At 32.6% G+C, this 17,096-nt stretch overlaps 1 protein-coding gene and 1 pseudogene across 1 annotated transcript; one reads left to right on the top strand and one right to left on the bottom strand.

Annotated features, from left to right (window-relative positions):
- Positions 1 to 1,847: 1,847 nt before the first annotated feature.
- LOC121366195 lies at positions 1,848 to 8,535 on the bottom strand (annotated as a pseudogene).
- Positions 8,536 to 11,069: 2,534 nt separating this feature from the next.
- Positions 11,070 to 16,464, top strand: LOC121366194 (ras-related protein Rab-2-like; the record flags this gene model as incomplete). The annotated part of the gene is given in 12 exon segments (XM_041490737.1): positions 11,070 to 11,115; positions 11,192 to 11,263; positions 11,855 to 11,922; positions 12,115 to 12,197; positions 12,248 to 12,320; positions 12,322 to 12,341; positions 12,606 to 12,642; positions 12,701 to 12,775; positions 12,863 to 12,913; positions 12,916 to 12,933; positions 13,250 to 13,348; positions 16,099 to 16,464. Coding segments are annotated over 12 exon segments (1,008 nt in total), but the record flags the coding sequence as incomplete, so codon positions are not given.
- Positions 16,465 to 17,096: the final 632 nt, after the last annotated feature.

Genomic DNA, 17,096 nt, shown 5'->3' with positions numbered 1-17,096 from the left:
ATCACTCTCTCCTTTTGTTGTCAAACATATCTTTTTAGTATCAGATGATATCAGTCCTTTAGCGTACAGTAAGGTACATGTTTGTTATACTGATAAGGATAAAAGTAATGATACCCACTAAGATCAGCAGATAGTTTTTACGAAATATTTCACTTGATTGACTTGATCTATGGTTAACAGATAGTATAAATTACCAGTTATAAACATTCTGTACCCTTTTACCAGTGTTTACTGACCTGTTTTAGGTCCAGGGTTGCAGTTCAACATCACCCTGATAAAATGAGGAGCAAGTAAGAGAACCAGCACCAAAGAGAAGGTCAGGTTACTGCTGCTTTGATTTCTTTGACAACAAGGATTTACCTAGAAATTTCTTGTGATGACTGCTTTTTAGCTTTAGTACATGATATCTGATCGACAATACCATATCCCAATACTAGCTCTCCATTGAGAGATAATCAATCATGATTAAAGAAAAAAGGAGGTGGGAGAGAATAGCTTGCTGTATATGAACAAATGTTGTGAAATCACGTGCGTGACTATAGCACATGTCATAAAGATCGTGGTTTATCATCATTATATTGAATCATGAATATCATTTTCTCAAACAAAATATAAAGATGACCTCTATTACTCTCTATTGCAGATCAAATATAACAACAATACAATGATCCCATAGCCTGTAATGGATAGCCACTCCTACAAATATTTCATTATTATCCAAATATGGCAAAAAAACTCTTAAAATGTATTCATATCTTATTATGCTATTATATAGTAATAATGTAGTCATAAAGTTATGAACTAATTTAATTAATAATAAATATTATAGATATTATTATTATTATTATAATTATTATTATTATTATTATTATTATTATTATTATTATTATTATTAACCTGTATAATATACATACTGGTGTCCCAATTTATCTTCAATCATTAATAATACTCCAATATTTAATAGTGGTCACAAAGCTATACCATCATTGAATAATCTTAACATATATATTGAATGGAACCGATATGCTGTTATACATAGAAATGGTAGGAGAATGACCGGGAACTCCAATATCTAAGTGAGTAGGTGGAACTCATTAGTAAAGTGAGTTGGATAGTACCTTTGCTAAGCAGTTGTATAGTTTAAAATACTATAACTAAATTGATAAGATATAAGAGTGCAAAGAAATGTTGAGCTAACAAATATCTTGACCCCTCTCTGTCAACAGCATAAAGAATAGAATAAATGTACACAAAACAGCTGGATAGCTAGAGAGAGAGAGAGAGAGAGAATAATGTCCGCACTTCCTGCAATTCTACTTGTTACAGGCAGGGATTGTTTGCTGTCTTACACAAGTGTCCAGTGTCTCCCTGTAGCTGATAATAATCAGTTGTTCCATTCAGAAATCCCTCTACTTTTGCATATATGCTCTCCAGTCAATCTCAGTATCTATGGCAATACAGTTACCATAGCAACAGAATAAGGGTCATCTACATATAACTTACATGGTATTTTCCACAATATAACTGGAACAAGAATACATTCCGCTAGTAATAAAAAGTAATGACACAAGTACATTATATTTAGGAGACACATTAAATAGTACACATTATATACCATCTGTAATGCAGCCATTTTACAGTCTTATAATGATATTCATAACAAATATAATTATACAACAAAACAATAAAGTTCTTTCTTCCTTTAAAGTGTAATATACAAATAGTTCAATAGATAAAAAACAGCAAAACTGACATTTTTTAATAAATAAACATTTATTTTTAATAATTCTGTCCCTAATAATAAATAGCTCCTATAATACAGCAGTACTTAAAAGAACAGCTGCACTTTAGAATTCAAATGTCTCATCAGCCATATCAATGGCCCAAGCAAATTTTTCCCTCTGAGAACGATTATAAACTTTTTCAATGGGACATCATATTCTTACACCAGCACCAGTAATACGAGGATCAAGGTAGTTCAACTTGGACGTACCTAACGCTATCTCTTTGTTCTCCTCCTGTAATAGAGAGGACAAGTTACAGCACATACAATAAGACAGGACAGTATGGAGGTACCTTATCTGTAGCCTGGACTTCTAGCTTCTTATGTTGCTCCTCTAAACGAGCTAACTGCTTCTTCTTTGTATCAAGTTTCCTAAATAAGAAATCATTACTTGTCTGTTCATCCTCTGTCTCTCTGGTCATTTGATAGTTACTCCTTTCATCATCCTTTAAATTATTCTATTAAACTCACTTTTCAGTTTTTGGTCGGAACTAGTTTTTTAATTCTTTCTTCAATTGTTTTATTTCTTTTTTAGTATCCAAAATGGCCTCCTCTTTAGCTGTGATCTGGTAGGAGATAAAATTGACATTAATATATTTAGTCCTAGCTACAAAGTCTCCTTAGTTACCTTAGCTTGAAGGTTGGTCATTTGTTGATCAAATGATTTAGGGGCAGTCCTCTGATGATTACACAAGATGGCCACAGCACGATATAGCACGATTGTAGGAAAGAAATTTCTCAGCAACGCTATCGTCACCTAGAAAATAAATGGATGTATAGGAAGATAAATGGATACATAAAAGATAAAAAGGGCATTTAGAAAATAAATTAAATAGATACATAGTCAAAAAATGGACATATAGAAATGATAAATGGATGCATAAATATAAAGACATAAATAGACATAAGTTTGTGCCAATGACATTGTGAAATATACGAGGGGGTGTGGTATACCATTTGTAAGTTCAACCAGCTGCTCTTGAAGAGTAATGGAAGCATTAAATGTCCTAAATACTTTGGCAGTAAGACCCTCCATTAGTTCAGACAAATGCTTATTCAATGTAGTCGTCTAATATAGGAAAGTAAATATATATTATGTGGGTGGAGTTATAAGGGGAGGTACTCACGTTGAGTCGATCAAAAAGATCATCGCCAGGAGACTTGCTCTCATAAATAAATCAAGTTCTTGAACACTTGATGTGAGACCTATTAAAAATATTATAACCATTAATAAACTATTAATCAATGTATTGATCCATTAGACAGACCTGTACACGATTATAATAACGAATAGAATCTTTACCAAGAAAGTCAAACTCTACGACATCATTCTTACCATCTAACTCTTTATGAAGTTCTATACAATAATAACACAATAATAATAAAATAATACTTAATAAAAGGGGAAATCCCTATGTAATTTAACTCCCTATCCATACTTACTGATATGTTCTACTCGCAAAGAACAACAGCCGACAGTGTCAGCTGTTCATCAGCATCTTTCTCATTACCAGCTCTCAAGCTAACTTATCCATAAAGTACATGGCAACAGCTCTAAAGGGTGGAGATCATATGAAACTACACCTAGTACTATGCGGCATTAACTTACCTCTGTCTTATTCTCATTTCTTTACTTGTCAAATCATTTGTATACATTCTCACGAATCTGATCAATGTGGGCCTTCAAACGACGAGCTGTCTCATACTTAGCCCAGTCCTTCTCTCCCTATAAATCACACAGACATCATGTGACAGTCACATGACAAAAAACTCACTTAAACGACGTGATGTTGGATTCAACATAACATATTTTATTTGACCTTGTGTTTTATCAGTCCAGGAAGCTAACCATGTGACCTAGAAAGAGTACAATCATTACAGTACTTGTTAGCTATGAAGATGGTATCCAAGGATATATTACAGACCTTGTTGTCGTGTTGTACCGTCTTCCATTTGTGTCCTTCAGGAGGAACAGGAACTGGATCTTTTTTGCCGACATTAATGATAACATCTTCTGGTTGGATACGTCTCTAAATAAAAATTCAAATATAAACAATGAATGGATATTATAACTGACTTTAATTTTCCTTGTTTGGGGTGATCCCCACGGCCACGAAACAAACTAGGAGGCTCCGTCTTAAAGTTACCAATTTTCTCTTTATGTCCATCGATTATTGCCCAACCATATTTTTCTGTTATTTTTTTTCATTTTCTTCTTTAATTTTTTGTTTCTCTTCTTTTGACATCTGTTTCCTTTGCTCTGATTTATCTAAGAAATATTTATCATCTCTCTAAAATCACATTTGCTAAAATCTTTAATTTTTGATGCTTCCTCTGGTGTCATTCCTATTAAAGAGACAATCTTACATAATCTTTACATGTACAGCGAGGGTTACCTTCCTCCAGTCAGCAAGAAATTGTTACAAAAAATCTCTTTTTTAGTGTAATCATGATCTAACATTTTGGCAAAAAACGTTGCAGCCTCTTCTGCCAACTCTGACAATTCCATTGGTTTGCCTGTGGATTAAATGGATGAATGAAATGATAAGAAAATGGATATATAATAACAGAGGTAACAAGGTTCCATACCGTCATAATAAAAATGGACATCACTTGGCAACTGCTCATAAGGAGGAGCAAAGTATGGACCCTATAGAAATAACCTTAATATCAAATATGGAAGTAACCACACCCACATTATGTTCTAAGGTGAGCCACTTGACTCCTTCTGGATGAGGTTCCTCCTCCCACCATTTCCATACTTCACGTTCCTCTTCTTTTTTTCTTACGTCCTTTTTTAGTTGGACTGTCCTTTATTGGAGTAGCACCAGCTGACTCAGATTTCTTAGGAGTCGAGCTCGGAGTGGTTCCTCCTTCTTTCTTGGGAGTTGAGCTCGGAGTCTTAGTTTTAGCAGCTGAAGGTTTTGTAGATTTCTTAGCACTTTTGGGAGTCCCAGTTGATTTACGTTTTTTTCTCTTTTTCTAAATAAAAAAAGATATTAAAATTTTTGTTTTCATTTTTATTATTTTCTACCAGCTGTTTTTTTAGTTTTCTTTATAGTAGGTTTAAATTCATCATCAGTGACATCATCACCCTCTAGACCAATCATTATCGTTATCATTTTCTTCATCTTCAACGTCAGATTTCTTACGTTTCATCTTATATGAAATAAATGTCACATGATATATACATGTAATATAAATACATATATACATACATATGACATGTACATGTATTAGGTGTTACATGTACATGTATATGTATTAAATGTTACATTACATCTTATACATGGTATTACATGTACATGTATATGTATAGGTGTTACATGTATTCTATATGTATTAAATGTTACATTACATCTTATACATTGGGCTTATTACATGTACATGTACATGTATTAGGTGTTACATGTACATATAATTACATAAAAAGTAAGTACATTTAGGTAGTCCTTTATTAATGATATTATCACTTCATATCATTCCAATTAAAGCCCTTCTTACCCCAGCTTTCTTGGCGGAGGATTTTTTGGTACTACTATTGTTAACAACAGGTTTGATTTGACAGGAGTGGGCGTAGTCACTTCTGGTTTAACTTGACTGATATCAACTTCCATTTTCGTTTCAATGGTAGGTAAATCAATAGGTTTTGTGGGCGTGGCTGGAGGTTCTTTCTTAATTGAAGGGGGTGGAGCAACAGGTACGGATTTCTTTGGTTTGGTGCCTATGGTAACAAAACCCATTAATTGTTATAATTATAATAAAAATTCAATCATACAGGAGGAGGAGGAAAATCATCTTCACTATCACTCTCCGCTATCATAGGTTTTACGTTTCAACGGATTAGAAGGGGGTGGGACATCTTTCTTTACTTTGGTTTCTGACTCCTACGTAATGGAGACGCTATTACTACTTGGCTTATACATGTACATGATGTGTGGGTGTGTAACAATATAATGTAACTTGTAAGATCTCTAGTAGCTAGCAGTCAAACAAGTATTCTAGTAAACACACTCAGTACATACATACAGTGATAAACCATATGATATGTTACACCTACTAAAATATTAAAATAATTCTAAACTAGTAAATACACTCAGTACATATCAGTACATTTCAGTAATACACTATTAATATTTTCATTACTAAAACATGTTATATTACTACAAACAATTAATAATATCTTCAGAATACTACATATCTTAATTATATTTTATTAATTATTTTCATTACTAAAACATTATAATACTGAAACAATTTTAATAACATTAGTTATGTACTATGGTTCTAATGTGAAATGCAAAAGGGTATTACTATATATTGAAACAAAAGATGCTTATTAAACAATTAAAACTATTTTAATAGTAAATTGTTTATCATTTATATAGTAGAGGTAATGTATCTATATATATATCAAGTACCATCAAGTAATAAACACAGGTTACAATTTATCAAACTGAGGACACACCAGTTTTAAGAACCTACATAATATTAGGTTTTAATACTTACATAGAAGTGTCCTCAATTCTTGTCAGTATTAGCTATGGGACTAGAACTAGGACACATAGAGTTTTTATATACAGAAAAGTATTAGTATAGACTAGAACGAGTGTTTTTCTTTGGGATATATACACTAAAGTAATTAGTTTAATTCGTTACTTAGCATAGATGTGTCCTCAATATAGAGGTTGTGAGACTAGAATAAACACAATAAAGTATTAATATGAAGATTAGAACAACTAGATGTTCTCAATATAGAGGTTGTATAATACACTAAAGTATTAGTATGAGACTAGAACGAGTGGTCTCTAATATAGAGGTTGTATAATACTACTAAAGTATTAGTATAGAGGATACTAGAAATATTAGTGTTCTAGAATAATGTCTCTCAATATAGAGGTTGTATAATACACTAAAGTATTAGTATGGGACTAGAAACAAATGTCCTCAATATAGAGGTTGTATAATACACTAAAGTATTAGTATGGGACTAGAACAAGTGTCCCTAATATAGAGGTTGTCTTAGAGTGTCCTTTGTCCCTATAGTCAGTACAATTAAGACCTACTAATTAATATGGCCATAAATGTACATTGTCTGTTGATTAACAGTTCAAAATTATTGAATAGAATGCGTACCCTTTTCACTTGAAGGAGAAGGTCGAGATGGTTTTGGCTAACAAAAGAGAACATTACAATATCAATTATTGTAGGTAATAATGTACACATTGAGAATATCATATAATATAATTAACATGTCTTTATTATTTACTTTCTTTGAGGACTCCATAGTTATCTTTCACTTTATATATATACCTTAAATCTTAAAGGATAAAATAGAACACTTCACTTTAAAATCATACAAATTATAAAGGTGTTATTATAATATTCCGCATTAATGCATGCAGTAGGACATCTTTCTACAGGTAAATAGCTCGCCATACTGGATCATTCCAACTATAAACTTACCAAGTAATAGAAACTAATGTGTTCTTTAAGATAAACTTAAAGAAAGAAAGAAATACGGCTGGAGTGAACTCACCCAATGGAAGTGTTGCAATGAATTTAAAAAAGTCTGTCAAAAAAACTAAGTCCCGACTTCGCCTCTGTTACTGTGAGGACAAAGCCAGGAAATAGACTAAGTCATGTATTCACTTACTGCGCATGCGCATAATTTGCAAATAAAATGAAAGGAGTGGCTAAGTAGTCAATATGTTTTGCAGATTTTCAGCTTCATACAAAATATATTCAAGCAAATTATTGCTAAGATACTTCAGTAGAAATCAATTTCCTTCCATAAAGTCCAGATTGTTACCAGACGGTGGGCATTTGATGGAAGGGTAGCCTTGATTACTGGTGGTGGGACAGGTTTAGGGAGGAATGACTGAAATGATATCAGCATTAGGAGCTAAGGTTGCTATAGCCAGTAGGTGAGTGGATTGTGTAGTGTTGAGACTTACATTTTTAATAATATTCATTGTTATAATCATATTCATAATGTTAATGATTCATAGTAAATTAATTGACCAATTAGGAATTTTGAACTACTTCAGAAAACAGCAGAAGAGATCTCAGAAAAAAAAACAGGCAACAATGTAATAATCAATAATTATTCTGTCCTTATTAATATTCATAGTTATACTTATCAATATTCATTGTTATACCTTATTAATATTCATAGATTGTTCCTTATTAATATTCATAGATTGTTCCTTATGCATTGGATGTCCGTGATCCTGAAGCAGTGAAGAAAGTGGCCGACAAATGTGTTGCTAATCTTGGTCTGCCAGACATTATTATAAATAATGCAGCTGGTAATTTTATATCTCCATTTGAGAGGCTAAGTAATAACGCTGTTCGTACAATTATCGAAATAGTTTTGATTGGAACGAGTAATGTCACTTTGGAATTTGGAAAGAGATTGATTGCAGCTGAAAAAGGTAATGTTCTCTCTAGTTATTTATGCAAATCAAGTTCATAATAGGTTCAAATATTCTAGTTAATATAGTGTTGTCGCCATGGACCCATATTGTCCTCTTTTCAGAGATTAACTCTACTTCTTTTTATAGAAAATTAACTAGTTATTTGACCTCAATTGTATTATTTATACAATATTGCATGCATCATTTGCAATGAATTTTAATTCTATTATTAATTACAGGTGCTAGTTTTCTTGCAATTACTACAACATATACACAATATGGATCTGGTTTTGTTGTACCTTCAGCTGCTGCTAAAGCTGGCGTGGAGGCCATGACAAGGTTAGTAATGTCTCGTAATGTAGTGATAGATATGTACATGTTTGAGCGTCTAATATACACTGGAGTTTGTATGAAGAGAATCTATTCTGGTTATGTAATGGTAGTAAGTTAAGAGATTTAGGATGAGAAGTTAAGCATATATGCAAATTATGTAGAAAGATCAATTTGTGTTCAGTAATTAATAACAGTTTATTGGATCTACAAATAAACTTTTTCTAACATTCTGATCTTTTATAAATGGGATTAGTTATATTAAGATTCTGGTAACAAGCTATTTCCAGTAACTATACAATATCATTACAGATCATTAGCTAGTGAATGGGGTCGTTGTATGGTATGAGATTTAATGCTATAGCACCTGGTCCAATAGAAACAAAGGTATAAATATTAAAGTTATTAAAATTAAGTATATAATTATAATCAAATAATTAGGGAGCATTCTCTCGACTTGATCCTACTGGACAATTCATGGATACAATGTTACAACAGATACCAACTGGTCGTTTAGGTGACATTGAAGAACTCTCTAATTTAGTGACATATTTAGTGAGTGATTATGCCAACTGGATTACTGGAGAAATAATTGCATTTGATGGAGGACAATTACCATATATGGCAGGAATGTTTAATCACTCACTAAGGTAAATCTTAAGTAAAACATTTAAAAGGTTTTTTATAATTTAATATGAGTAGAATTACAGGGGTACTGGGCAGCTGTATGTAGTAATTTGAATTTTACAAGCCAAAGTCTATAAAATAGAGTAATTATTTCATAATTAAATTTTAATTACATTTATAGTGATTTTCCATAAAATTCTAGACAATTTATAATATTCATAAGTTTATACAATAGATACTCAAATATTAAAGCTAATAATACATAATTATAGTAAAATAACAGATGATAATTAAAATAACAGATGAGTCAATATTATTGTATTATTTCTGACATAGGGGTAGGAACCAGGGGGCTAGGGGGGCTTCAGCCCCCTAATGTTGATTAAAGGGGGGCTTAGCCCCCCTAATATTGTTAACAAAGTAAAGTTACCATGGAAAATATATTCATCTGTCATCAACTTTGACAAGCTGGTGAACCACTTTCAATACTTCAAGATTTTGTCCAAGTAAGTACAGCAAGCCAAGGGATAAAAAAATTACCAAGGTCAGCACAATTTGTGAAGTAATGTACAGTAGCGACTTAGGAAAATCAATATTCACTGAGGTACACAAGCTTTTAACCATTTATTTGACTGTGCCAATGACATCCGCTACAGCAGAACAAAATGTTCTCATCACTTTGAAGACTGAAGAATTATTTAAGATCCACAGTGTCTCAAAAGAGACTTAATAATGTAGTACTAATGCACACACACAAGGAGTGTATTGATAAGGTAATTTATTAAGTATTGCAAAGGATTTTGTAACCAGCAACGAGAGACATGCAAACTATTTTGGACATTATTAACATATTTTATTAGGTCATGTACATTTATGTCATTTCTTTAATTCAGTCATAATCATTTGTTATCATTTTAACATAATTTTACAAGGTTTTCAACTAAAAACATCTGGGAATGCAACCCCCTGCTCATAGAACAGTTTACTAACTGATAATATTTTAGCCCCCCTAATCCCTACTATCTTCCTACCCCTATGATTTCTGACATTCCATAGGTAACCTCAGAACAATGGGATATGTTAGAAAGTTTGATCAGGAAGACAAAAGGAGGTTCATGAAACTTTACTAAATAAAATATGAAATACTACATGAATATATTATACATAATAGTACATTTTTTGACATACAAGTTAATGAAATTTCAAAGGAGTGGGTGGAGTTTCTTGTCCATCCGTTGTTATATTATCACTGCTCATTAATATAAAAACCAATTATAATCAAAGAGAACCCTGCCCACCACATTAATGAGAGGACTTCACCAAACAACAACCAACCTAATAAACTCTAAAATAACGATACTATATAAACCATACCTCCTAGTAATTATACTTACACTAAATAAAAAAAATTACAGGCATTATTAACTACAGTTGCTTTGGCAGTGCTTGTATGATTTTGGAGGGACCGTGTAAATAATACCCACATAATAATATTGCTTAAGATCATCGAAGCAATACATACAATCCTCATTGGTAGCAGCCCTGTAATAAAAAAATTAATCAAAAATCATTAATTAATTAAATTTTATTAACCGCGCCCATCATTTAATTAAAGGTTTACGGTACGTACCAGATCGCATAGGTCTTTGTCCAGTAAAGTACATAATAAAGAATGCAACGACTTGGCATCATTTTCTAATGCTAGCTTAGAAAATACTGATGGCAAATGCTGCAAAGAATCCTGCAAAAACAGCATCTCGTTCAATTTCAAAGAGCATGATAAGAAGGAAAAAATACCTTTTTTCGCTTAATTAGAAATGGCTGAGCTAACACGTGACTGGTTATTATTTAAAGTTAGATTTGCCACGAAGCAATAGCCCTTTTTTACTCTCATTTTCCAGCGCGTCATCATGTCGTATTCTTACTTATTCAAGTACATTATAATTGGAGATACAGGTAACTAAATTGTCACGATTTATAACAGACACAATAATATTATGGAATGCTAATATTGATATATATTATTGTCTAGGTGTGGGAAAATCGTGTCTGTTGTTACAATTCACAGACAAAAGATTTCAACCAGTTCATGATTTGACTATTGGTGAGAAAGTTTAGAATGATTTATTTATAATGTACACTGTTATTGTGTCATGATATTGTTATAAAGCCACGCCCTGCTTGAAGGTGTCATTTACAGTCTCCAGTAATTGTTTGTTACTTTTCAAGTATTGAATATACTTCTTTAGTGAAAATATTAACAGAATATGTATATCATGATATATAAGCATTTCAATATGGTCATTGTTTTTATTAGTTAATAAGTATTTTATTAAACCATTAACTCTATTAATTCCAGTTTATAAAGTATTGTATCATTGTATATTGTATAGTTGACTTCTTTTGTCTTCACTTATTGTACTGAAATGCATTACTATAATTATTGTTAAAAATAATATTAAAACTTTACAATTAGGAAGTTTACACTCTAATTAATAGCTCAATTCCTTGTTTGTCAGTATACATGTACTATAATAATAATATGCACTAACACTTGTTGCTGTTAATACATTGTGTGTAGTTGTAGTACTTAGTACTATAGTACACGTGGTCTATGCTAAGGTCTGCCAGTTCAAACCAGTTCTTAGGGAGTAATGTATTGTTTTTGTTGTTAAATGTTGTTATTTTTATTAAGGTGTTGAGTTCGGTGCTCGTATGATTAATATTGATGGCAAGCAGATTAAGTTGCAAATATGGGACACAGTGAGTTAATGGATACTAATAGAACAATGGATGAATGGAATTATATATGGATATATAGTACATTGAGTAATGGATGGATGATTTAATAAAATGGATAGAATGTTGAATGGATGATCATATTTTATATACTATGGAATGTGTAGGTTAAAATAAATCAATAATTAATTTGTTGATATCTATCTAATCATGTAGGCGGGGCAAGAATCTTTCAGATCAATCACTAGATCCTACTATAGAGGATCAGCTGGTGCATTATTGGTGTATGACATTACAAGGTAAGGAACATGGCTAGCTACATCACTTTAACATCTCTTTCTCTTTGCAGAAGAGACACTTTTGAACATCTGACATCTTGGTTAGATGATGCAAGACAACATTCAAGTTCTAATATGGTCATTTATGTTAATTGGGAACAAAAGGTTTAAAATTAATATGCACTCACTACCTTATTACAACAGACTTACATTATATATTATATGAATATAATTTATTAATGTAATAAATGATGATGTGTCTTTGCTGACTCAAATCACATGACTATGATTTAGTAAAGATATCCAGGTGTTTAGTAGTTAGCATTATGTCTAAATATAGACTGTTTCATTAGTAATATTGTTATATTGTATATAGAGTAGTTATAATAGTGTGTAGTATCATTGATAATTCCATTGTTTTCTATGTAGTGATTTAGATGCCAAGAGAGAAGTGAAAGTTGAAGAGGTTTTTATAGTTTACATATAGTGATGTAGTTTTTTATTACATTATTGTTTGTATGTAGGGTTTAGCATTTGCTCAGGAACATGGACTAGTATTTATGGAAACATCAGCAAAGACTGCAGCAAATGTAGAAGAGGTAATGATGAATGAATGGATGCCTGGTTGAATGGTTTGACAGATGGATGAATATTATTGTATTGTTTCAGACTTACATTCTCTTTAGGCATTTATAAATACAGCAAAGGAAATTTATAAAAAGATACAAGATGGAGTCTTTTTGATATTACCAATGAGGTAAATGTAGTGTAATATTAAAAGGTGGTCCCTAATAGGTAGCCCCTGTAATATTCTCACTAATGATGTTATTTTTACTCATTCCAAATCTGAAATGAGCTACATTTGATGTTAACTAAATTATATACTGAAGTGAAAGACGATACCATTCTTTTAAAATTGGTTTTAATGTTTATATGACAATACCTTAATTATTCTATTAAAGTGAAGTTAAAGTAAAATTGAAATTCATAACTTTTAATAACATGTATGTACAAACTAATGCATTGTTCTTATTAAATGAACTAAATGTAATATTGAAATTGTTTCATTTTAGGCGAATGGTATCAAGTTAGGTCCTCAACATCAACCAGGTGGTGGTGGTTATAAAAATCAAACTGTGATCCTAATAAACCACAAAATGGAGGTGGCTGTTGTAAGACCCCCGTCTCATTGTATCGTCTCATTATATTATTAATTATTAATTAATTAATGCAATGTATGGTTTTTCATAGGCAGTCAATAATTGTTACATTATTAATATTTACTACTGTAATATTAATTGTTGATGGATTTCTCCTTCTCTCTCTCTCTCTCTACGTAATAATAATAAAAAATGTTTTTGATATAGCAATATATAAACTTGATTATTATAATAATCGAAAATTAACATTGTATTGTTCGGTCTTGCTCCGTATACGCTTAGGATCACGTGATCTTGCAATAGTGACCACGCCACGGAACATATACTCGTTATCGGGAGAGTGATTCTGCTGAGCCTATTGATCGACCCTCTGTTCAGTCCTCCATTGTGTTGGGTGAGTCTATTAGTAAAAACGTGCTGTAGTAATAGTTTGTGTTCTAGTCAGTGTCTGGAGGGTCTATTTTGGGTGGTTTAGGTGGCAAAATGCTGTTTTCGGCGGAAAAAATAATGTCTATCAATTTAAAAATGGACCAGACTGAGCATTTGAACTGGTCTGAAGAATTAGAATGATTTGACTGTGTTAGCATACCTGACTATTCTGAGAGTGTTTTAATTGACTCTGCAATGAATTTGAGTGGACTTTTAGCTTTATATACCCACAATATGACCCTCTTTTATATAGTTGTTCAACAAAACTTAACAAAAAAAAGAAATATTTGTACATCTAATATTTATAGAATACATTACAGTGTAATAGGTCTTCAATCAATGCTTGTGTCCTTATAAATGAGATATTCCATTTTTATAACATTATTTTTACACAAATCAATTTATATAACATAAACAGTTTGTGTGTTTAAATAGAGGATTCATTACATGTGATGGTCACATGATATTCGCATGATACTAGTACATCGGTCATGTGATATACAAATGGTTATATGTACAGAAATTGTTATCGTAGTTATTTAACAAAAAGAGCCCAGATAATAATAATCATTAATTATGTTAAGTGTAGTATAGTTATTTGATTACACTATGACAGTTTGTTTTAATAAAGTGTAATTACAAATCAAATGTCACTTCACATGCTCCTTTAATAACTCCGCATTTGTTTGACATCTATTTATAGCAACATACTGTTAATGTCAATGGAATTATTGGATCTTAATGGATTTGATTTATATATACCAGTTCATCTGGTTTATACATACCAGTTCATCCATCTGTCCCATTTTATTTTATCTGTCCACTAGTTATTTATAAGTACATGTACAATTAATTACCAGTTATAGCAACACAGACCATGATATGATCACATGATAACCACATGTATATTGTTATGTATGACTACAAGTCTATTGGAAGCATTACATGTACTGTACATATTATGTACATGTACATAGTATACATGTACAATAGAAACTTTCACTGTTTTTTGCAGGAGGATAATTGATTTGCTTTAAGAAATGGAAGAAGAAAACAATGACATTAATATCTCAATTCCTGCTTCTGTTTCCCTAAACTTCGATCCGTTAGAGGAGGCTCTTACTGCTCCTAGCTCATCTCTTGTCTTGATCCAGTGTCTTCAGCTTTGCAAACTGCTTTAAACGGATACTAATGATGGGTCAGACCCTATTCTCGACTCCAATTTAGACTTTTTGTCATTATTTGTAATGCTTCCACAGATAACAATATTTCTGAGCCAAATAGTCAAACACAGACTGATTCCCATTCTTTGATGACTTTGGAATCAGTCCATAATCAGCCTGATCTACTGAGCACACCCACTATTGACAATATCAAAGTTTCTCAAATTCAGACAAGTAGTGTTATGTCTCATTCATCTAGCTCTCCAAAATGTCTGCATTAACATCAGTTGTAGCTCCAATGGAAGTATGTACACCTATCCTCAAAGTATGCCACAGATTATGAATGCAGTCTCTGCAAATATTACTACGATCTCTGAGGAACCTATGGAGGTTCCACATCATTGAAAACACCTGTCTCTGTCTCTGCTGTATCCGAACGTCTCAGTGTCAACTTATTTCTAATCAACTCATGAATTCATCATCTAGTCAAACCAGTTTAACTACTCAGTCTTCATCTAGTCAAACGGTTTGACAATTGCTGCATCATCAAATGCTGCATCATCATCAATTGCTGCATATAAAATCACACATTCTCAAGACACCGGAAGGTGTAGAGATTCCATTTGATTCACCTCTCTCTCAAATGGATCTCCAATTGTTGTCTCTACTACAAACAGCTAAACTTAAATGCACCAAATCTGTCCGAATTTCAGCAATATATTAAAACAATCATTCAAAATAATTTTAATTTTGCAAAACTATAAAAACATCGCTCTCTTTCTCTAATTGCTTCACCATCTAAGCCTTTATCAGCAGCCTCTAGTATTACTAATGTCACTCCCTCAGTATCACAGACAGTACGTAAACCAGTCTTAGCTCAAGTTTATTGCACAGGGGGTCCAGTAAAGAAACCATCTGTTCCCCAACTGTTAGCCAAAACTCCAAGTTCTCTTCGTCAAGGAGGGTCTTTCTACTATGGGTGTTACCCCTCTTGCAAGTACTACATCCTTGCCACAAACATCTTCCATTAGTGAAGCTACTGTATCTACTAGTTCACTGGGCCTGTTAGTTTGAATATTGTACCTTCCTCAGACCCATCAGAGACTCCTACAACAACTCCATTAGGGAAATCGTTTATCATCTCTCAATCTAAAGTGCCATCGATTTAAGGGAAAACAGACTCCACCCACTAGTCAGTCTCCACTGCTTGCATTATCTGCAAAGTTGTCCTCTGGTTCTCATTCACCTGCCGAAGTTGTCAAACCAGTAGAATTGGAACCTATGGATATTTATGTTGGATCAGTTACTCCAATGGAACTTCCATCTCATCTAGCTGACCACACCTACTGCATTTACAACCCAACTATTGCCTCTAGATCTCGATCAATTCCAGACCGACTAATAACAATACCGTCCGAGAGACTCTCCTATGCACCAGAAGTGCCCGATTCTCCAAAGACTCTTTTCAAATTACTGAAAGTGATGCCAAAAAAGAGTTCAAGTACAAGTACTCACGTCATAGGAGCAGTATCAAAGGTAACGGACACCTCTTGAAGATTGCAAAGGTTAGTTGTACTACAAGTATGAGGAGACATGTAGATATGTATTTATTACATGCATGGTACTTGATTATAGGAAGATATCTTCTAATAGTTCTAAAAAACGTAAAAGTGGTTACGGCAAAAGATCACGCACGGGTTGATAGTGGAGATGAATCTTTTTGGGTCAGGAACTCCGGAGGTATCAGATGGGGAAAATGAAGATGCCACAGTAAAACAAGTAGTTTATATTATCACATTTTAATACATGTATATTCAATAGCTCGGAGGTCACAGCGTAATAAAGGTCAAGAAAAACGTTATGTAGATGATCTTCAATCTTAGCATTAGTGATGAATGAAGCTCTCGAAGATATAATGCACCCACCTCCTAAGAAGACAGGATACTATACATGTTACAAGAAGATGAAGAAGAAAGTGACTATGATGAGAGTGGGAGTAGTTCCTTGAGTTGGAAAAGATAGATTGACCCGACACAAGACAAGGCTATATTGCTATAAACCCACTGACGGGGTTTAGATATTCAGACATAGATATGGTAAGTTTTTTTGTCTAGGTCTTTTTTTGGTAAAGTTTTTATTTCCTAATTTTGTGTTTTATTTTATCGGCC

Source organism: Gigantopelta aegis, unplaced genomic scaffold (genome assembly GCF_016097555.1).
Source record: "Gigantopelta aegis isolate Gae_Host unplaced genomic scaffold, Gae_host_genome ctg4981_pilon_pilon, whole genome shotgun sequence".
Taxonomy (NCBI): domain Eukaryota; kingdom Metazoa; phylum Mollusca; class Gastropoda; order Neomphalida; family Peltospiridae; genus Gigantopelta; species Gigantopelta aegis.
Note: the sequence above shows the minus strand (reverse complement) of the source record. Positions and strands in the feature narration are given on the sequence as shown.